The sequence below is a fragment of the Hemiscyllium ocellatum genome, chromosome 32 (assembly GCF_020745735.1).
Source record: "Hemiscyllium ocellatum isolate sHemOce1 chromosome 32, sHemOce1.pat.X.cur, whole genome shotgun sequence".
In the NCBI taxonomy this organism is placed as follows: domain Eukaryota; kingdom Metazoa; phylum Chordata; class Chondrichthyes; order Orectolobiformes; family Hemiscylliidae; genus Hemiscyllium; species Hemiscyllium ocellatum.
Genome location: NC_083432.1, coordinates 17806036 through 17823132, shown reverse-complemented (window position 1 = coordinate 17823132; position 17097 = coordinate 17806036). Strand labels below are relative to the sequence as shown.

Genomic DNA, 17097 nt, shown 5'->3' with positions numbered 1-17097 from the left:
TTGTATGAAATATATAAGTGATCATTTTTCAGTTTAAGCCTTATTAGCAAAGCTCTTTCAGGACTTAAATGTCAAAAGGTGGGAGACTGTTACCGGAGATTCTTTTGTGGATAGAATCTGCTTCTATATTCAACAGCATAAATCATTGTGATATATAAAATATGAAATGTTTACTTCCTTTCCAGATCTGGTATTTGCACAGGAACTCTTGGATTACCAACTTCTAAATTTGTGTTCAAAATTGAACAAACCGGAAGGCAATTTGTCCCAAAATAATTCTGTAATATGAGTATCCTGTCCATCAGGTTTCATTTACTAAGCAGATCGGAAAGCAGAATACATGAATAAGTCCATCTGACCACTTATAACATTCAAACAAAACATTTGATCCCTCTGTCTTTCTGTGTCTGATAAAAGCATAGGAGTTCTCCACACAGGCAGCAGCTGCTAGATTTTCTATCTTATCAGGTTTATGTATTAAATGGGTTTTTCTAAGTGTTACAGGAACTGTCCACACCTACTGACAAAAACAAATTACCGCACAGGATTACAGTCTCAGCTGCTATTTGTCAATAAAATAGTAAAGGTTTTCTTTGTCTTCTGATGGTTCTGGTGGTCAAAGAAGAAAGTGAAATCCAATAGTTTAGAAAAAAAAGTGTGAACTCTCCGGCCAGTATTTTACAGTCCTTGATTGTAGGCTCTTTAGATTAGATTCTCTATAGTATGGAAACAGGCACTTCGGTCCAACTTGTCCACACCGACCCTCTGAAGATTAACCCACCCAGACCCATTCCCCTAGCCTATAATAACCCTGACTGATGCACCTATCACTATGGGCACTTTAGCATGGCCAATTCACCTGATCTGCACATCTTTGGATTGTTGGAGGAAACCCACACAGACACAGGGAGAATGTGCAGACTTCAAACAGACAGTCGCCTGAGGCAGGAATCGAACCCAGCTCCCTGGTGCTGTGAGGCAGCAGTGTTAATCACAGCGTCACCGTGCTATGGGCAGGTTACTGGTTCCTACGACACTGCATCAACAAGCTTCCTGTTAACCATTTTATCACCAGCAGGAAGAGCAGTGCCAAGGGTGGCCATGATCAACTGAAGAGAGGCAACCAGTGAAGCTAAATAAAGGACCCAATTGATGGCGATCTTCCTGTGCCATTGGCATTTTGCCATTGACAGAGGAGCTCTTCTGCATGACAGGGGATTGTTAGCTGCATGGGAGTAGTACGCCAACAATAACTCTCGTGAGTGGGTTTGGGAACTTCACATCCGGAGATTCCCGAAGAAGGAAAATTTCAGCCGTCAAGGCTGTTCCCACACAAGTGCTGGAGGAATTTCCTCACTGCTCCTTAGGTATGCCTTGCTGGTCCCAGCACAGGCACAAATTCTCACCCTACCAGTGAATAGAAGGGTCTTCCTGTCCTCCTTGCAGACTCAGCAGTCCCTTGGTGGCGCTGACACTCCGGGTCAGCCCATTGTCCTTAATTGTTCGCTATGATCCTGCTTCTCACTCCCATGGGCTCAGACATCACCCTTGATCCTGTTGTCAGGACTTATCTCGTGCTGGGTAAATTCTAGCCTGTGATTCCAAAATCTGTGGAAAGGTTTAAGTTTAGCTGCACCAGTGGCTCAATTAGAATGGTCTCTGTGGTATGGAGGCATGCAAACCCAATTGCAGCTGAGGTGGCAATAAGAATGGTGAAACTGGGTGAAAGAACTGAATCAAACAAGTTTTCTACTTTTGCTTGCATTCTTGAATCTGTTCAGAATTGTTGGGTAAAGACTGGATTGAGATCAGGTTTTTTTATTGCTTCCCAATTAAACAATTTCAAATGTTATTGTAATGCATGGAAAGAGACGTAAGAATTTCTTAGAATGATTACCTTTCATGATCATAAGAGTTCTTAAAGTGCTTCACTATCTATGAAATAATTTTGAAGTATAAACACTTCTGTAAAATATCAGTAGAGAATCAAAAGGGTGGAGGGGAAAGGTAGAGACTAGATATGAGTGATGTCTTCTGAGTGGAAGAGATAACTATTGAAGACCAAATATTCTAATTGAATTTCAAAGCATGTCACCCTCTTAATGACCATTGAAACAATATGCATCATTTCATTGACTTGAATGAATAAACACCTTTTTTTATGTAGGATTTTAATTACCATTTTTAGAATTTACTTTAATTGCATAGGTATGTCAAATAGAGTGGCAAAGTATGTATCTTAGATTTAGAATTTATTCTCACATGTACTCAAGTATAACAGTATATGAGCATAGTGACAAGTGTAAAAAAGTCACCATTCTCCAGCATCATCGTGGTTACAAAAGAACTAAAGGAAGTACAACAGGGGAAAAAAAAATCAGAGTACTTCTGTTCAGTATGTTCAGACATTCTGGGGATATGAAAGGTGCTAATTATGTCAGGGAGGAATGAGAAGCCTCACATCCTGGTTTTCAGTGCATTCATAATGTGGATCACACTCACCTCAAACTTTCTTTGTCAGTCTCCCTCAGAAATGAGAGCTTGTAATCCTAACTGAAGCTCATTCCTGAATATTTTCATCGTGAGTCAATGAAATTTGATTCTTTAAATGTGGCATCACTGGTGATGTATACAGGGTCAGTGTCACTACATTTATAGCGAAAACCCCTTGGGAAAGTTACTAATGCCTAACGAAGAAAGGATTGACTTGCATTTATGCAAGCACCTTTCATATTCCCAGAACGTCTGAACATAGCTGAACAGAAGTACTCTGAAGTACAATTGTTATGTTGGAGAATATAATCCAAACAAGTCTAAGGAATGGTAAATGTTAAATCTTTTCCGATTTCTGTAAGTGACAGAATCACAGAAGTGTTTGGCCTATGGTGTCTGCACCGGTTAAACAAACGAGCAGCATGTACCATTCCCCTACCTTTTCCCCAGACCCTTGCACATTGCCTCTATTCAAATAATCATACAATTCTCTTGAATGCCTCGACTGAACCTTCCTCTACTGCATTTCCAGGCACAAACTATTCATTGCGTGACAAAATTTTTTCTTCATATCACAATTGCTTCCATTGCAAATTACTTCAAATGTGCACTCTCATTCTTGATCTTTTTATGAATAGCAGAGGTTTTATCGACACCATCCTCTCATGATATGGAAACTTCTAACAAATCTCCTCTTAGCTTTCTTCTCTCCAAGGAGATTAGTCTGAAGCTCTCCAATCTCTTCTCATAATTGAAACGTCTCATCCTTGGAATCATTCTTATAAATCTCTTTTGCACTCTTTCTATAGAACATACAACATTAACGGCGCAGTACAGGCCCTTCGGCCTTCGATGTTGCGCCGACCTGTCATACCAATCTGAAGCCCATCTAACCTACACTACTCCATGTACGTCCATGTGCTTGTCCAATGATGACTTAAGTGTACTTAAAGTTGGCAAATCTACTATCGTTGCAGGCAAAGCATTCCATACCCTTACTACTCTGTGAGTAATGAAACTATCTCTGACATCTGTCCTATATCTATCATCCCTCAATTTAAAGCTATGCCCCTCCCATGCTCGCTGTCACCATACCTGGGAAAAGGCTCTCCCTGTCCACCCTATCTAACCCTCTGATTATCTTATATGTCTCTATTAAGTAATCTCTCAACCTTCTTCTCTCTAACTACAACAGCCTCAAGTCCCTCAGCCTTTCCTCGTAAGACCTTCCCTCCATACCAGGCAACATCCTAGTAAATCTCCTCTGCACTCTTTCCAAAGCTTCCACATCCTTCTTATAATGCGGCCACCAGAACTGTACACAATACTCCAAGTGTGGCCGCACCAGAGTTTTGTACAGCTGCAGCATAACCTCATGCTTCCGGAACTCGATCCCTCTATTAATAAAAGCTAAAACACTGTATGCCTTCTTAACAACCCTGTCAACCTGGGTGGCAACTTTTAAGGAACTGTGTGCATGGACACCGAGATCTCTCTGCTCATCGACATTACTAAGAATCTTACCATTAGCCCAGTACTTTGCATTCCAGTTACTCTGACCAAAGTGAATCACCTCACACTTGTCCGCATTAAACTCCATTTGCCAGCCCTCAACCCAGCTCTGCATCTTATCTATGTCGCTCTGTAATCTACAACATCCTTTGTCACTATCCACAACTCCACCGACCTTAGGGTCTGCAAATTTACTAACCCACCCTTCTACGTCCTCATCCAGGTCGTTTATAAAAATGACAAACAGCAGTAGACCCAACACTGACCCTTGTGGTACACCACTAGTAATAGGACTCTAGGATAACATTTCCCATCAACCACCACCCTCTATCTTCTTCCAGCAAGCCAATTACTGGTCTAAACTGCTATATCTCCCACAATCCCATTCCTCCGCATTTTGTACAATAGCCTACTGTGGGGAACCTTATTGAACGCCTTACTGAAATCCATATACACCACATCAACCGGTTTACTCTCATCTACCTGTTTGGTCACCTTCTCAAAGAACTCAATAAGATTTGTGAGGCACGACCTACCCTTCACAAAACCGTGCTGACTATCCCTAATCAAATTATTCTTTTCTAAATGATTATAAATCCTATCTCTTATAATCTTTTCCAACACTTTACCAAAAACTGAAGTAAGGCTCATTGGTCTACAATTACCAGAGTTGTCCCTACTCCCCTTCTTGAACAGGGGAACCACATTTGCTATCATCCAGTCTTCTGGCACTATTCTTATAGACAATGACGATTTAAAGATCAATGCCAATGGATCAGCAATCTCCTCCCTGGCTTCCCAGAGGATCCTAGGATAAATCCCATCCGGCCCAGGAAACTTATCTATTTTTTATTTTCAAATCTGTTCCAATCTGTTCATATCCATCCTAAAGTGTGGCACCCAGAAATGTTTTTGAAACTCCACCTGTGGTCCATTAACTATTCTTAATCAACGCGTTCAGATATGTTACAAAGCATGGGGTAGATGGGATTTGACTGAGAAGATTGTGGGCGGCATGGTGGCACAGTGGTTAGCACTGCTGCCTCACAGCGCCTGAGACCCAGGTTCAATTCCCGACTCAGGCGACTGACTGTGTGGAGTTTGCACGTTCTCCCCGTGTCAGCGTGGGTTTCCTCTGGGTGCTCCGGTTTCCTCCCACAGTCCAAAGATGTGCGGGTCAGGTGAATTGGCCATGCTAAATTGCCCGTAGTGTTAGGTAAGGGGTAAATGTAGGGATATGGGTGGGTTTCGCTTCGGCGGGTCGGTGTGGACTTGTTGGGCCGAAGGGCCTGTTTCCACACTGTAAGTCTAATCTAAAAAGTTCTGACCTAGAGGTAGGGACAGTGCCAGTCTGTCATAAGTGTTCTAGACAAGTTCATACAAGTTCAGCATGACCTTCTTGCTCCTGCCCCTATCAATTAGGCCCAGGAAACTGTATACTTTATTAACTGGGCTCTACCTGTCCTGCCACCTTTAATGATTTATTCACATGGATACCAAGATCTTTCTGTTCCTACAGTGTCTCCAGTAGGGAAAGGGAGGGAGGATCAATAGGTAAAACCCACTGAATGTTGTTTTTGTAGTTGATCTGATAGTGAGTTAATAGTCCTCTTGAATTCCACTAGGAAACAGCACTGTTTCTTCCCATAAAATTCACATTAAGAGATGTCACTGTGTGTCTTGGAGACTGGTGAGAAAATCGTCCCTTAGAGTGATCTGAAATCTTTGCCCCAAATCCAGCCAATTAAGTTTTAGAATTTATCCTGGTAGGATTGGTGATAGGATAGACCCAGAGAATTTGTGTAGTTAGATGGATTTTGTTTGGGCCAGGTTGTCTAAATAAAGGAAATGAAAATCAATCCAATTATAATTTACAATAAATACTAACACCAATGAGTAAATGTGTTTAAATTGTGAAAACTATGAAGTGACAAGATTATTGAAAGGTAGTTTACACATGTACATGGTAATATACTGTTGGACTGGTATATTTAGTGTCGTCTGTGTGATTTCATGGCATTCAGCATATACTAATAGATGCATAATAAGAAATCATGTAAAGCAAATATATTTATTAATGTATAGTTTATTACAATTTCACAGGGAAAATTTTCATTTTCTCCCCTAAAAAACTTTTCTCCTTCGTTATTGATACATTTTACATCTTTAAATTTAGTAATGTACATTACAGACAAGCAACCTTACCACAAACCTATGTAGACTGTGGAGATTAAATCTAAGAATTGGTGCAGTGCAGGTACAGTGTTTACAAAATACAGCCCTGGGTCAAAACATTGCAGCGCCATCAGGTCTCCAAAAGCAAAGCAAAAAATAATTGGGGAAGAACAGAGGCACATTTGTCAATACGGAGTTTTTGATGGAAATGTAATATTTGTAACCCATAGCAGTAAAACAACAATTTTCATTGAGACTTTAAAGTTGATTGTAAAAGTAAAAGGTTTAATGCATTTGTATATAATTCCATTGACTCCTATTTTAACAATTGCAGTAATGAACCAATTATTCAGTATGGTACCAAACAAAATGTACATTTATGTTCCATTCATGTCCATACCTTATCATGCAGATAAAATATCTCCAAGCATTTCATACAGTAAAGTATTTATTGGAGTCCAATATTGTTGCTGGTAAACAAGGAATTGTATACAAACATCTTTTCTCTCCTGTATCATTACATTTTGGACTTAGGCTCCACTCCATAAATTCTGTGCCGGTGTTTTACTGTTGGGGATGATACATTTTGGATAATCTGTTAAAACGACATGTGCCTTCACAGATGGGCATAAAAGATCACATGACACTACTCATAGAAGTGTGGGAGACTTCTCTGCAGTGTCCTGGACAATATTTATCCCTCAATTCACAACAATCAAGTAGATTCTATGATCATTTATCTCATTGCTTCTTCTTATTCATTCACAAGATGTGGATGGCCATTCCTGATTGGTCTTGAGTAGATGGTTGTGAGCTTCCTTGTTGAACTGCTGCTGGCCATATTTTACAGGCACTCTTCCCCTCATGCTCCCCAGCAGAGAGCTCAGGAAGTTTGACCCAGGAATAGCAATATATGTCCCATTCAGAATGTGTGTGACTCAAAGAGGAAACATGGCAGTGATGGCATCCCCATTCGCCAGTCTTTGGCATCTGCTGTACCCAAACTTGTTGCTTTATTGCCAACAACACAGCACTAACTACAGTTAGATAGTACTGAGCTCTACTTCACAGAAGGTGCAAATGATAAAGGGGCACCGAGTGAATCAGAGGAGCAATCGAAGGGTGTAATTTAAGGAGTATTTCAAGAGTGAGGGATGAAAATGCCGACAGGTTTAAAGAGAGAATTATAGAAGTGAAAGGTAAAGTTGTCAGTGGCTGTTGGAATAATTTTGTGACCCTGAGCTGACCACTGCATCTTTGAAGAGAACAGGAGGGGAAGGGGTAGCTTTATTCTGTCCTACAATCCCAACAACAGGCTGACTCTGATGTGAGGAACTCAATGCATAATGTTAGTAAGCTGAAGATCCAACAATATTTTGTGCCACCATGGCCTTGATTTTAACTTTTGCAAGCACCAGGTTGTCAAAGGACACAAAGGTCATATTGCCTGATTACCCTTGACAAGTGGCCCAAGCCAATTTAATTGATGGACTTCATTCACGTTGGTGAAGTGGAGCCAATACACTAGCATTCAGAGGCCACAGGAAACTGCTTATCAGGGTGGGGGAGAGTGTGGAGGGACAGGTGATTGTCAGTGAAGGAGCTGAAAATCTAATGTTTTCATGGGTTGCTGTGCTTGGTGGTAAGATGTTAGTAGGATCAAACCTCAATGAAGTGCAACCTAAAATGAGCTACCAAATTCCAGGACCAGCTGAAAACAGCAGCAAATGTAACAGGATCAGGAACAGGATGGTTTAATTAAGCACTGTCATGTCTGGAGTGCAATCATCCAGTTCCTCTCAAATGGGGACAGTGAAAATCAATCTCTATAAACTGATGAGTAGCCCAGTCTACAATTTATTCTGAGATGCTTGCTGCAAATTTCTACACAATTGAACATTGAATAAACACATTACCTAACCAAAAACAAAACAGAAACCTTGCTGTTCCAAAATAAATTTGGCTCCAAGTGTCCAGATTGAGTCGATGATCAAGTTTAAGAAGTAGCATTCTAATACCGCCAAAAGCTATCTGAAGTACACTTACAGAAGGGTTGGCCTGAGTAAGTTTGTTATAGAACTATACAATTTCATGACACATAATTTAGTCCATAATGCCTGCTTTGGCTATCCAGTTAGTTTGCATTCCTGAGCACTTGCTCCACAGCCTTGCAAGTTTTTCCCCTTTGGTTTAGAAAGTTACTTGTGAATCTGCTTCCACCATCTAGGCAGGCAGTGTATCCCAGGCCATACTAACATTCAAAGCAGCAATCATACTAATGTGCCTCCCTGGTTCTACCGTCAATTACCTTAAATCGATATTGTCTTGTTACCAAAACAATGGCAATGAAGAACGGTTATCTATATTTTTAAAAATTATTTTCAGAATCAAAGAATTGTTACTGCACAGAAGGAGGACACTTGACTAGTTGTCCTGCACTGGTAAGCTCCAGCTAAATGTATTTACTCAGAATCATCACTAGCATCATCACTAAGTATAAAGCAATAGCTGATGAAATATCTGGGTCAGAAATATACATTTTTTTCTTTAATTTTAAGCCCACTTCAGGATGGTGATTTAGATTTGTCACTTGCCTGGCATGGAAGGCTCTGAACCTGATAGTGCAAGAGATCTGAACAAAAACCAAACATATTTGTCAGCAGTAATGACATATTTTGTGAAGTCCTTAGCTTAATAACTGCTTCTCATAAAAAGATAGGCAAGCAACTGCCACTGAAACTATTACTTCCACAGACAGTATACATTTATGAATTCTATCCTATTTGTTTAGAGAAAATTATTGAGAAGAAATGGAACAGCAGGAAAGTAAGGGAGATGGTCAGTATTTCTGAAAAGCAAGTGAATTAATTCACAGTGACACGTGGCCATAGAAGAATGATAATTACAGAGCATACTGCAAACAGACTGTTTGGCCAACTGGCCAATGCCAGCACCTATGTACCAGATCAACACACTTATAGCTCACAAGGGTGTTTCTGAACTTTCTGAACAGTGTGAAGCTGATGAACTGAATGATATTGATAGACAAATGGCCCTTCCATATTCCAGACATTTTGATATTTTGAGAAGGAGACTGTGATGCATTTATTCTCACCACCCCTACTTCTGCCTGACCAGCAGGCCTCACATTATACAGTGACTGCAGACTTTATCTAACCATTGGTGACTGGCCTATTACATTCTTTTGCACCAAGAAGACTTTACTTCCTCCTAAAGTTGGTTCACAAGGCGCAAAATTTAATAAAAGAAAACAAGAATGAGGGATGATCAGAACTGAAATCAATGCATATATAGTTGAATGGTTTAATTAAATCCAAGATATGCACTAACTTGCCATAGCAAGGTAGTGTGTACTGTTGTGCATCTTTATTAGTGATCTATTGTATTGCCTATCTACAAGGCTTTTTGTGCTCAGTAATAAATGAAAAATAAGACAGCTGTGCCACATGTTGTCAATGAATAAGAATTAAACAATATTTACAAACAAAAACTTGCCTGATACAATTATATATATATATATATAAATAAATATATATAAATACATTTTGCTGTGTGCACAGGAATTATTTCTCACCTTTGAGAATATTGTAAGCACTGTCATTTTCCCAGTAATTGGAATTATCCCAATGCAGGCTAGCCTTCTGCATAAATAAGACTATGAGCTTCAGATACAATTCCGATCTTCAATTGAGAAATTTAAATGACAGAAGAACAATTAAAAAAATAAATAGTAATATACTGAAAACCAAATGATTTCACATTTGTCTCATTGAACACATTACCTGAGCATTTGCCCTGTCTTTTTTTTATCATTTGGTACTTCTTTCTGCTAAGTTCAGTTTCTGTAGATATAGTGTCTTATTTTGTTGGATTTATTCATATAAGCATAGCATAATCAGGGGACGCAACTGTAATAACACCATAACAAACAGATTACCGCTGTTTCTTCAGTCATTTCATTCTGCCCCAGTTTGAATGGGCATTATGTGCCACAGCAAGGACAAGGGGTAAGTAGGTACTCATTGTATAAACAGTTAATTAGGTTTACAGCCTTTCTCTTAAATCAAAACTAAATGAGATAGGTCAAGGGGCAGGATCATGTTTGAGACTTCTGACAGATACTTTGCCATAGGAGAAATTTCATTGATAATTTTAATGAATCAGTAGAGCTAATTTTGAGCGTAACAGTAAGTTAGCTGTTTTACAGCTCTGAAAAATGTTAAGCTGGAAAGACACAGCAGGCTAGGCAGCATTCGAGGAGCAGGAGAATCAACAGTTCAGGCATAAGCCCTTCTTCAGGAGTGGGCTTATGCCTGAAACGTCGATTCACCTGCTCCTGGGATGCTGCCTGGCCTGCTGTGTTTTACCAGCACGACATTTTTCAACTCTGGTACTCCAGCATCTGCAGTCCTCACTTTCTCCCTGTTTTATAGCTCTCCCAATTTTTATTTTGATTGAGGTTAGGAAGAGATATAAATGGTCTTTCATCTCATTATCAACTACCTAGCATTGTTGCAGAAAAATACAACCCCTAATGAATCCTGCTTCCATCATCACAAAGCACTGTTGTAAAGAAAAAAAAACTCTATTGACTGTTTTTGCCCTCTGGACAATTGTCTGAAAGCAGGCTTTGAACAGTAGTCCCAACCTTAGTATCAATTTAGAGTTAATACCAGAGTGGCGGATTGATTTAACCTGATCCGAAAACTCAGCATTAAAACCAGCAATAAAAGCAAATTGACAAAGGGTCAGTTAGACTCGAAACATCAGCTCTTTTCTCTCCTTACAGATGCTGCCAGACCTGCTGAGATTTTCCAGCATTTTCTCTTTTGGATTACAAACAGCAAGTTTCCTCGACAAGTTTGCATGACACAGACTTGACCTCAGGTGTAGGGTGAATATTTGCAACACTTCCTCCTTGCAGTTTGTTCAAGTTCAAGTTTAAAAATGGGTTGCCCAAGATATGACCATAAAGTGATGAAGTTGGTGTGTCACAATCATGTGGCTATGTTGATAATGTTTTATTCTGTTAAAAGAGCCCAACCATTATTCCGGTAAAATGTCCAAGGCTCTCAGATGTGATGTGACACTTCTTACACACTGCAAATTCTATATGAACTTGTTGACCTTAAACTTCCACATTTCCCAAAGACTTAGGTCAACAGCATTGTTGTCCAGGAGCTCCTTACTGTTAGAAACCTATGAACATGGATGTTGGTCAGATTCCAAGGAGGACAGTTTGCATGAACTGAAATTGTATTCCCTGGAGTATAACATGTTGAGGGGTAGAATGTACATAGAGAAGCAACTTACTTGAGTTGAAGAATCAAGAACTAAAAAGAATAGTGCCAATATTAAAGCCAGGCCATTTAGAAACAAAATTAAGGACCAAATTCTCACACAAAAGGTAGTGGACATTTAGAATTCTATCTAAATACTGAATGCCAGGATAATTGAAACTTTCAAGATTGAGGTGGGGAGATTTTTGTTAGCAAACAGTATCTGGAATACATGGACCAAAGGTAGAACAATGGAGTTGAGGTGCACATCAATGGCAATCTACACGAATGAATACAGCTTTGAAAGGCTGACTGGTCTACTCCAGCTCCTGATGACCCTATATGAAAACTTTTATTAATGATTCTAGAAATTAGAGACTTCATGCAAGTTGAGAGTATGTTTGAGGTGAGGGGATGGATTATTACCAGGTGCCAACTCTACAAACTGAGACAGCAGGGCATGCAGTTGACTATCTTTTCCAGAGAAGGGGACATTGTGGTAGAAGATTCCAGTGGTCATTTGGTAGACTGGTTTCTTTGGATCGCCAAGAAAGGTAGATTTCTGAAGAATGAGGCGATAATGATATATGGAAGGCAAGAGTAAAGTAATCTGGAAAACCATGTGCTATCTTAGTGTGCTGACAGAATGTTTGATTGCACATGGGAGGTCAGACAGACTTTATTATTAGAGGACTCCTTGATTAGCTACAGTTCTCTTGTTTGTTACTTATCCCAGGAGGTGGGGAAAAAAATTATGGATGCACGAATCTGAAATTCGCCAAAAAAGTGGGAAGTTAGATAAAGATTGTCTATAGCAACATCAATAAAAACCTTTCTCTCAGGCTGGGTGCATGCCTCTCAGCTGTCTACTTTTAGTCGAATATGCTGTACTACTGAGAAACAAATTGCAAGAGTTCCAAATTTGCCTCATTTACCAAATCTATTTCAAAAGATCTTCAGGTTTTAACTTTCAAGCCAATTTCTCGAAGCACTACAAGCTGTAAAAATCTTCTTTAATATATTCACAAAGAGAGTATTCAAGGTTGTTCTGAATAATTCACTGATTGAAAGCAAACTGTTAACGAATTAACATTTTAGAATCAGTATGTTTAATCTATGTTTTAAGTTCGTCTAAGCAAAGGACTGTTCTTCTTGGTGAAGTTGCAAAAGAATTTAATTGTTACTTCAACTTGAACTAAAGGAAGGACTCAGGATTTGACAAATAGCACGGTGGCAGTAAAAATCATTACAGCAGTAACAATATCTACCCTGATATATTAACGTACCATATCGGGCTCCACATACTGCAGACAGAACTTGTGTCACCGTCTAACGCATTTACACCAAAGAACCGTAATTGAGAGACTTGTTGAATGCCGATCTATTTTGGTGTCTTGCAGCATGCAAAAATTATTATATTTAAAATAGTATCTGAACAGCTGAGTTTCAAAAAGATTATAACACAGCTATTAATTAAGTGGCTTTTCATTTTGAATTCATTCGTACAATAGAAATGCACTATATGAAAGTTCATCTCCAACGATAATCTGAATGCTGCATATATTTTAAACATCTGTCATTTATTTGATTGGTAAAAGCACAGTATTGAAAGAGCTAAATGGATTTATAAGTTGAACAACTTTGAAATGAAACTGAAGTAATGATCTTTGGGGTAACCCACCATGTGATAATGATTTTGTTTCTATGACTATCAAAAGGCCACCTTGGTTGACGTTCAGCATTAATTAAAATCAGGAGATCTGATATAAATCCAATTACTGTACAAGGATCAACCACATTTTCCTGAAGAAGGAGACATAGATCAAAACATCTCTTTATGGACAGCAACAGTCTATGTTACCCTCTTGTACACAAGGCTAGTTGTGAGACTGCAGAGATGCATATTCCAGTTTCAGCTAAGTACTTTGTCATAGTGTTGATTACAGTCAAGAATGTTAGAGAGATTTTTTTTTAAAAGATGGCATTTTTCTCTGGCTCAAGGGCTGTAAATGTACTGTAGATCCTCCTGGCTTGTACTGCAAAGATCAGTTGCACAATACACTTCCCATTTGTAGACTGCAATCTCAGTGCTCAAAAACTAGAGACGGAGTAGCATTCTTGAAGGCACTAGTGCTAGACAGCTTGGCACCTTGTGCTGTGTTTTTTATGCTTGTTTCATTACAAGTACTTTCAACCCCAATTATACAATTGATTCTCTAATGTCCTTTGTTTCAGGAATCCAGTCTTCTGGTTTGGCTGCACTTACTGAAGCTTCTAGAGGGGTAATTGCAGCTTCTAGGGGGCGTATGGCTGCTTCCAGTGGGGTAACTGCCATTTTTTGGTGAATTGCTGCTGCATCTGTTGCTGGTGTTTCTTGAGGAGTTGCTGCTGTGTCAATGGGAATTCCTTCTATAGGCGTCACTGCTTCTTCAGTAGAAGTTGTTGCTCCTTCAGTAGGAGTTGTGGTTTCATCTGTAGAAGTTGTCCCTTCTGTGGGAGTTGCTAATACTTCTATAGGAGTTGTTGCTTCTTCCAGAGCTAAAGGTGGTGGAGCTACTATGCCAGGCTGGTATATACCGTAGTTTTGACTCAGTCGAGCAGCAAGCAGCCCTTCTTTCTCTGGAGCCTCTTCATGGTGGAGAATTGCATCAGTCGCACTCCGGCGGTACAAATAGGATGCATGTTTGACAGAGCGTTTCAGCAAGTGACGCCGGAACGCTCGCTGAATCTTGATTGCACAAACCTCCTCTTGCTTCCGCCTCAGCGTGGTGGTTATGGGTTCATACGAGACCTTGGAAGGATTGGCAGCCATGAACTTCTCCTCCATAGACTCCTTCAGAGTGTCCATCTCTCCAGATTCCCCCAGCACCTCCTTGGTCAATGCAAAGAGGATATCCAGACAGTGGATCTTGTCACCTGACACCATCGGTAAGTCCATGGTAATCAGCTTGATCTTATTCGGTTTGGCAATTCGCAATGGCTCTTGCAGAGTGTCGACAAAGTCCGACAATCTGGCGTACTCGACAAATTGCGTGGCCTCTGGGTCAAACTTTTCCCAGACTTCATAGAACATTTCAAAGTCATCCTCGCAAAGTGGTTCCGCACTCTCCTCAGTGGCCACATTGAAGTTCTCCAAGATGATGGCGATGTACATGTTCACCACAATCAGAAAGGAAATGATGATGTAGCTGACAAAAAAGACGACCCCGACTGGTGGATTTCCACAATTCCCTTTAACATCAGTCCCTGGATTAGCTATATTAGGATCACAATCAGGGAGTCCGCTGTTCATAATGGGCGAGAGCAGACCATCCCACCCAGCCGAGGTGGTGATCTGAAACAGGCAGATCATGCTGTTGCCAAAGGTTTCAAAATTGAATATGTCATCAATGCCTACTTCCTTTTTCACGTACGCAAAATTGGACATTCCAAAAATAGAATAGATGAACATCACCAGAAACAGCAAAAGGCCAATGTTGAACAAAGCAGGAAGTGACATCATCAAGGCAAATAGCAGAGTTCGAATTCCTTTAGCTCCTCTGATAAGTCGCAGGACCCGACCAATCCTGGCCAATCTAATAACTCTGAACAGAGTAGGTGATACAAAGTACTTCTCTATTATATCTGCCAACATAATACCTGAAACAAATCAAAAGAAGTGATATGAATAATTGTTTCAATTTACAAAGAATAACTACAAATGGTGGCTGTCTGAAATAAAAATGCAAAGTGCAGTGCGCTTGTCAACATGAAAGAGAAAAATGTATTGATTTCTTAGCTCCCACTGATACATTAAATCACTAGTTTTATGGTGGTGGCCAACTGTATGCATTTCCAATATCTTTAATTTCTAATTTTTATTTTTAAATCTGTCTCCCAGAATAAATGTATTAAGATTGATGTTGACACTATGAAATTTGGGTGGCAAAGAGTTGGCATGTTGCATTATGTCAGTGCCCACTTTCGGGCAAACCATTGACTATACAATATAAAATACAGATAATGCCGGTACTGTGTCTTGAAAATGAGTCTACACCTGAAACATTAGTTTTTGCCCTATTTCTTAATTAAAGCAAATACCAGCCACAAACAAAACCAGAAATTGCTGGAGAAATTCAGCAGGTATGACAGCATCAGTGCAGAGAAAACAGAGTTAACATTATGAGTCCAAATCTGAATTGGGTCACTGGACTCATAATGTTAACTCTGTTTTCTCTGCACTAATGCTACCAGACCTGTTGAGTTTCTCCAGCAATTTCAGTCTTTATCCTATTTCTACTCAGGGGCTGACAAATCTGTTGCTTTTATGCAGGATATTTTGTCTTTGTGTGTGCAAAGCTTCAAATCACTCCCTCCCAACTTCATGACTGAACTGGACAGTGAGAGATGGCAACAAGGAATTTTTCACTCCGGGGAAGCTCTCTGTGGGATAACACTGCTGTATCATTGAAAAGAATACTTGATTAGCGACAAAAAAAAGTGCAGATGCTGGAATCCAAGGTAGACTTGAAGGAGACTGAAGAACATAACAAGCCGGGCAGCAATAGGAGGTGGAGATAACTGGCATATCCATGAGGCATGTTAGCCACAGGTGGTAGGTTTTGGCTGGTATTTGACTTGGCTGGTTGCTGACCCAGAGACTTGGACAGTCAGTTCTACAGGTCCAAATAGAAAAGCCAGTAAAAAAAAGTACTTGGAAATCAGCATACTGGTCCACCATTCAGTAGTATACACGATGAGTCAGGCCAATACTCTTTTTCACTTCTGGAATATGGTAATGCTGAACTGGCCAGCATTTATTGCCCATCCCTTGTTGCCTTTAAGATGGTGGTGGTGAGCTGTCTCTTGAATCACTGCAGTCTATGTGCTGGAGAGAGTATGCCCAATTTGCCAATTTTACTGGTCTTTCCTTCTGGGTAGCCACTGCTTGGGAGGACATGTTTGAGGTAATAGGAATTGGGAGACACTTGCTCAGTACTGTTACACCTGGCATAAACAAATATAAAATTTTGTCCAGCCTCCTTCAAAAGCAGGCGGATATCAGAAGCCAAGATAAACACAAGGAGAGAAATCTCGAACCAGCAACTCATCCAAACTACAATAGTCCTGTTTGCAGCAGAACCTTCAGATGCAGATTGGCCTTAGTACTCATCTACATTCTCAATGGAGCACCCTGGATGAGAAACATTGTCCCTTTTGTTTTGAAGAGTGAATGAGAAGATGTAAAAGGATATTGGTACATGGGCCAAGGTTATTTCTGGATGAATTGATATCCCTTCATTTCACTTCCACATCAGAAAAGGGGCTTCCTATTGGACTTTCCTTTGTCCCATATCATAGATATACCAAAGAAAATAGCAGTGCCAGAACACTTGTTATGAATCCACGGTACAGTTTAAGAGCAGGGAGGTTATGCTGAAACTGCAAAATGTTGGATAGACCGCAGCTACAGTATGGCATGCATTTCTGGAATCCACATTCTAGGTGGGAAGGGATAGCATTGGAGAGGGTGTAGAGGAGATTTATCAGGATGCCGGGACTGGAGAGTTTTGGTTATGAACAGAAATTGGATTGGCTGTGGCTGGTCTTGTTAGAACACAGAATTGGATGGGGGCAT

At 40.1% G+C, this 17097-nt stretch overlaps 1 protein-coding gene across 1 annotated transcript in view; it reads right to left on the bottom strand.

Annotated features, from left to right (window-relative positions):
* Positions 1-13139: 13139 nt before the first annotated feature.
* Positions 13140-17097, bottom strand: part of LOC132830724 (sodium channel protein type 4 subunit alpha-like) — a 199848-nt gene continuing 195890 nt past the window's right edge. Inside the window, exon 28 of the mRNA XM_060848557.1 lies at positions 13140-15119. Coding sequence (XP_060704540.1) covers positions 13681-15119 — 1439 coding nt within the window. The 3' untranslated portion in view covers positions 13140-13680. The remainder of the gene's footprint in view (positions 15120-17097) is intronic.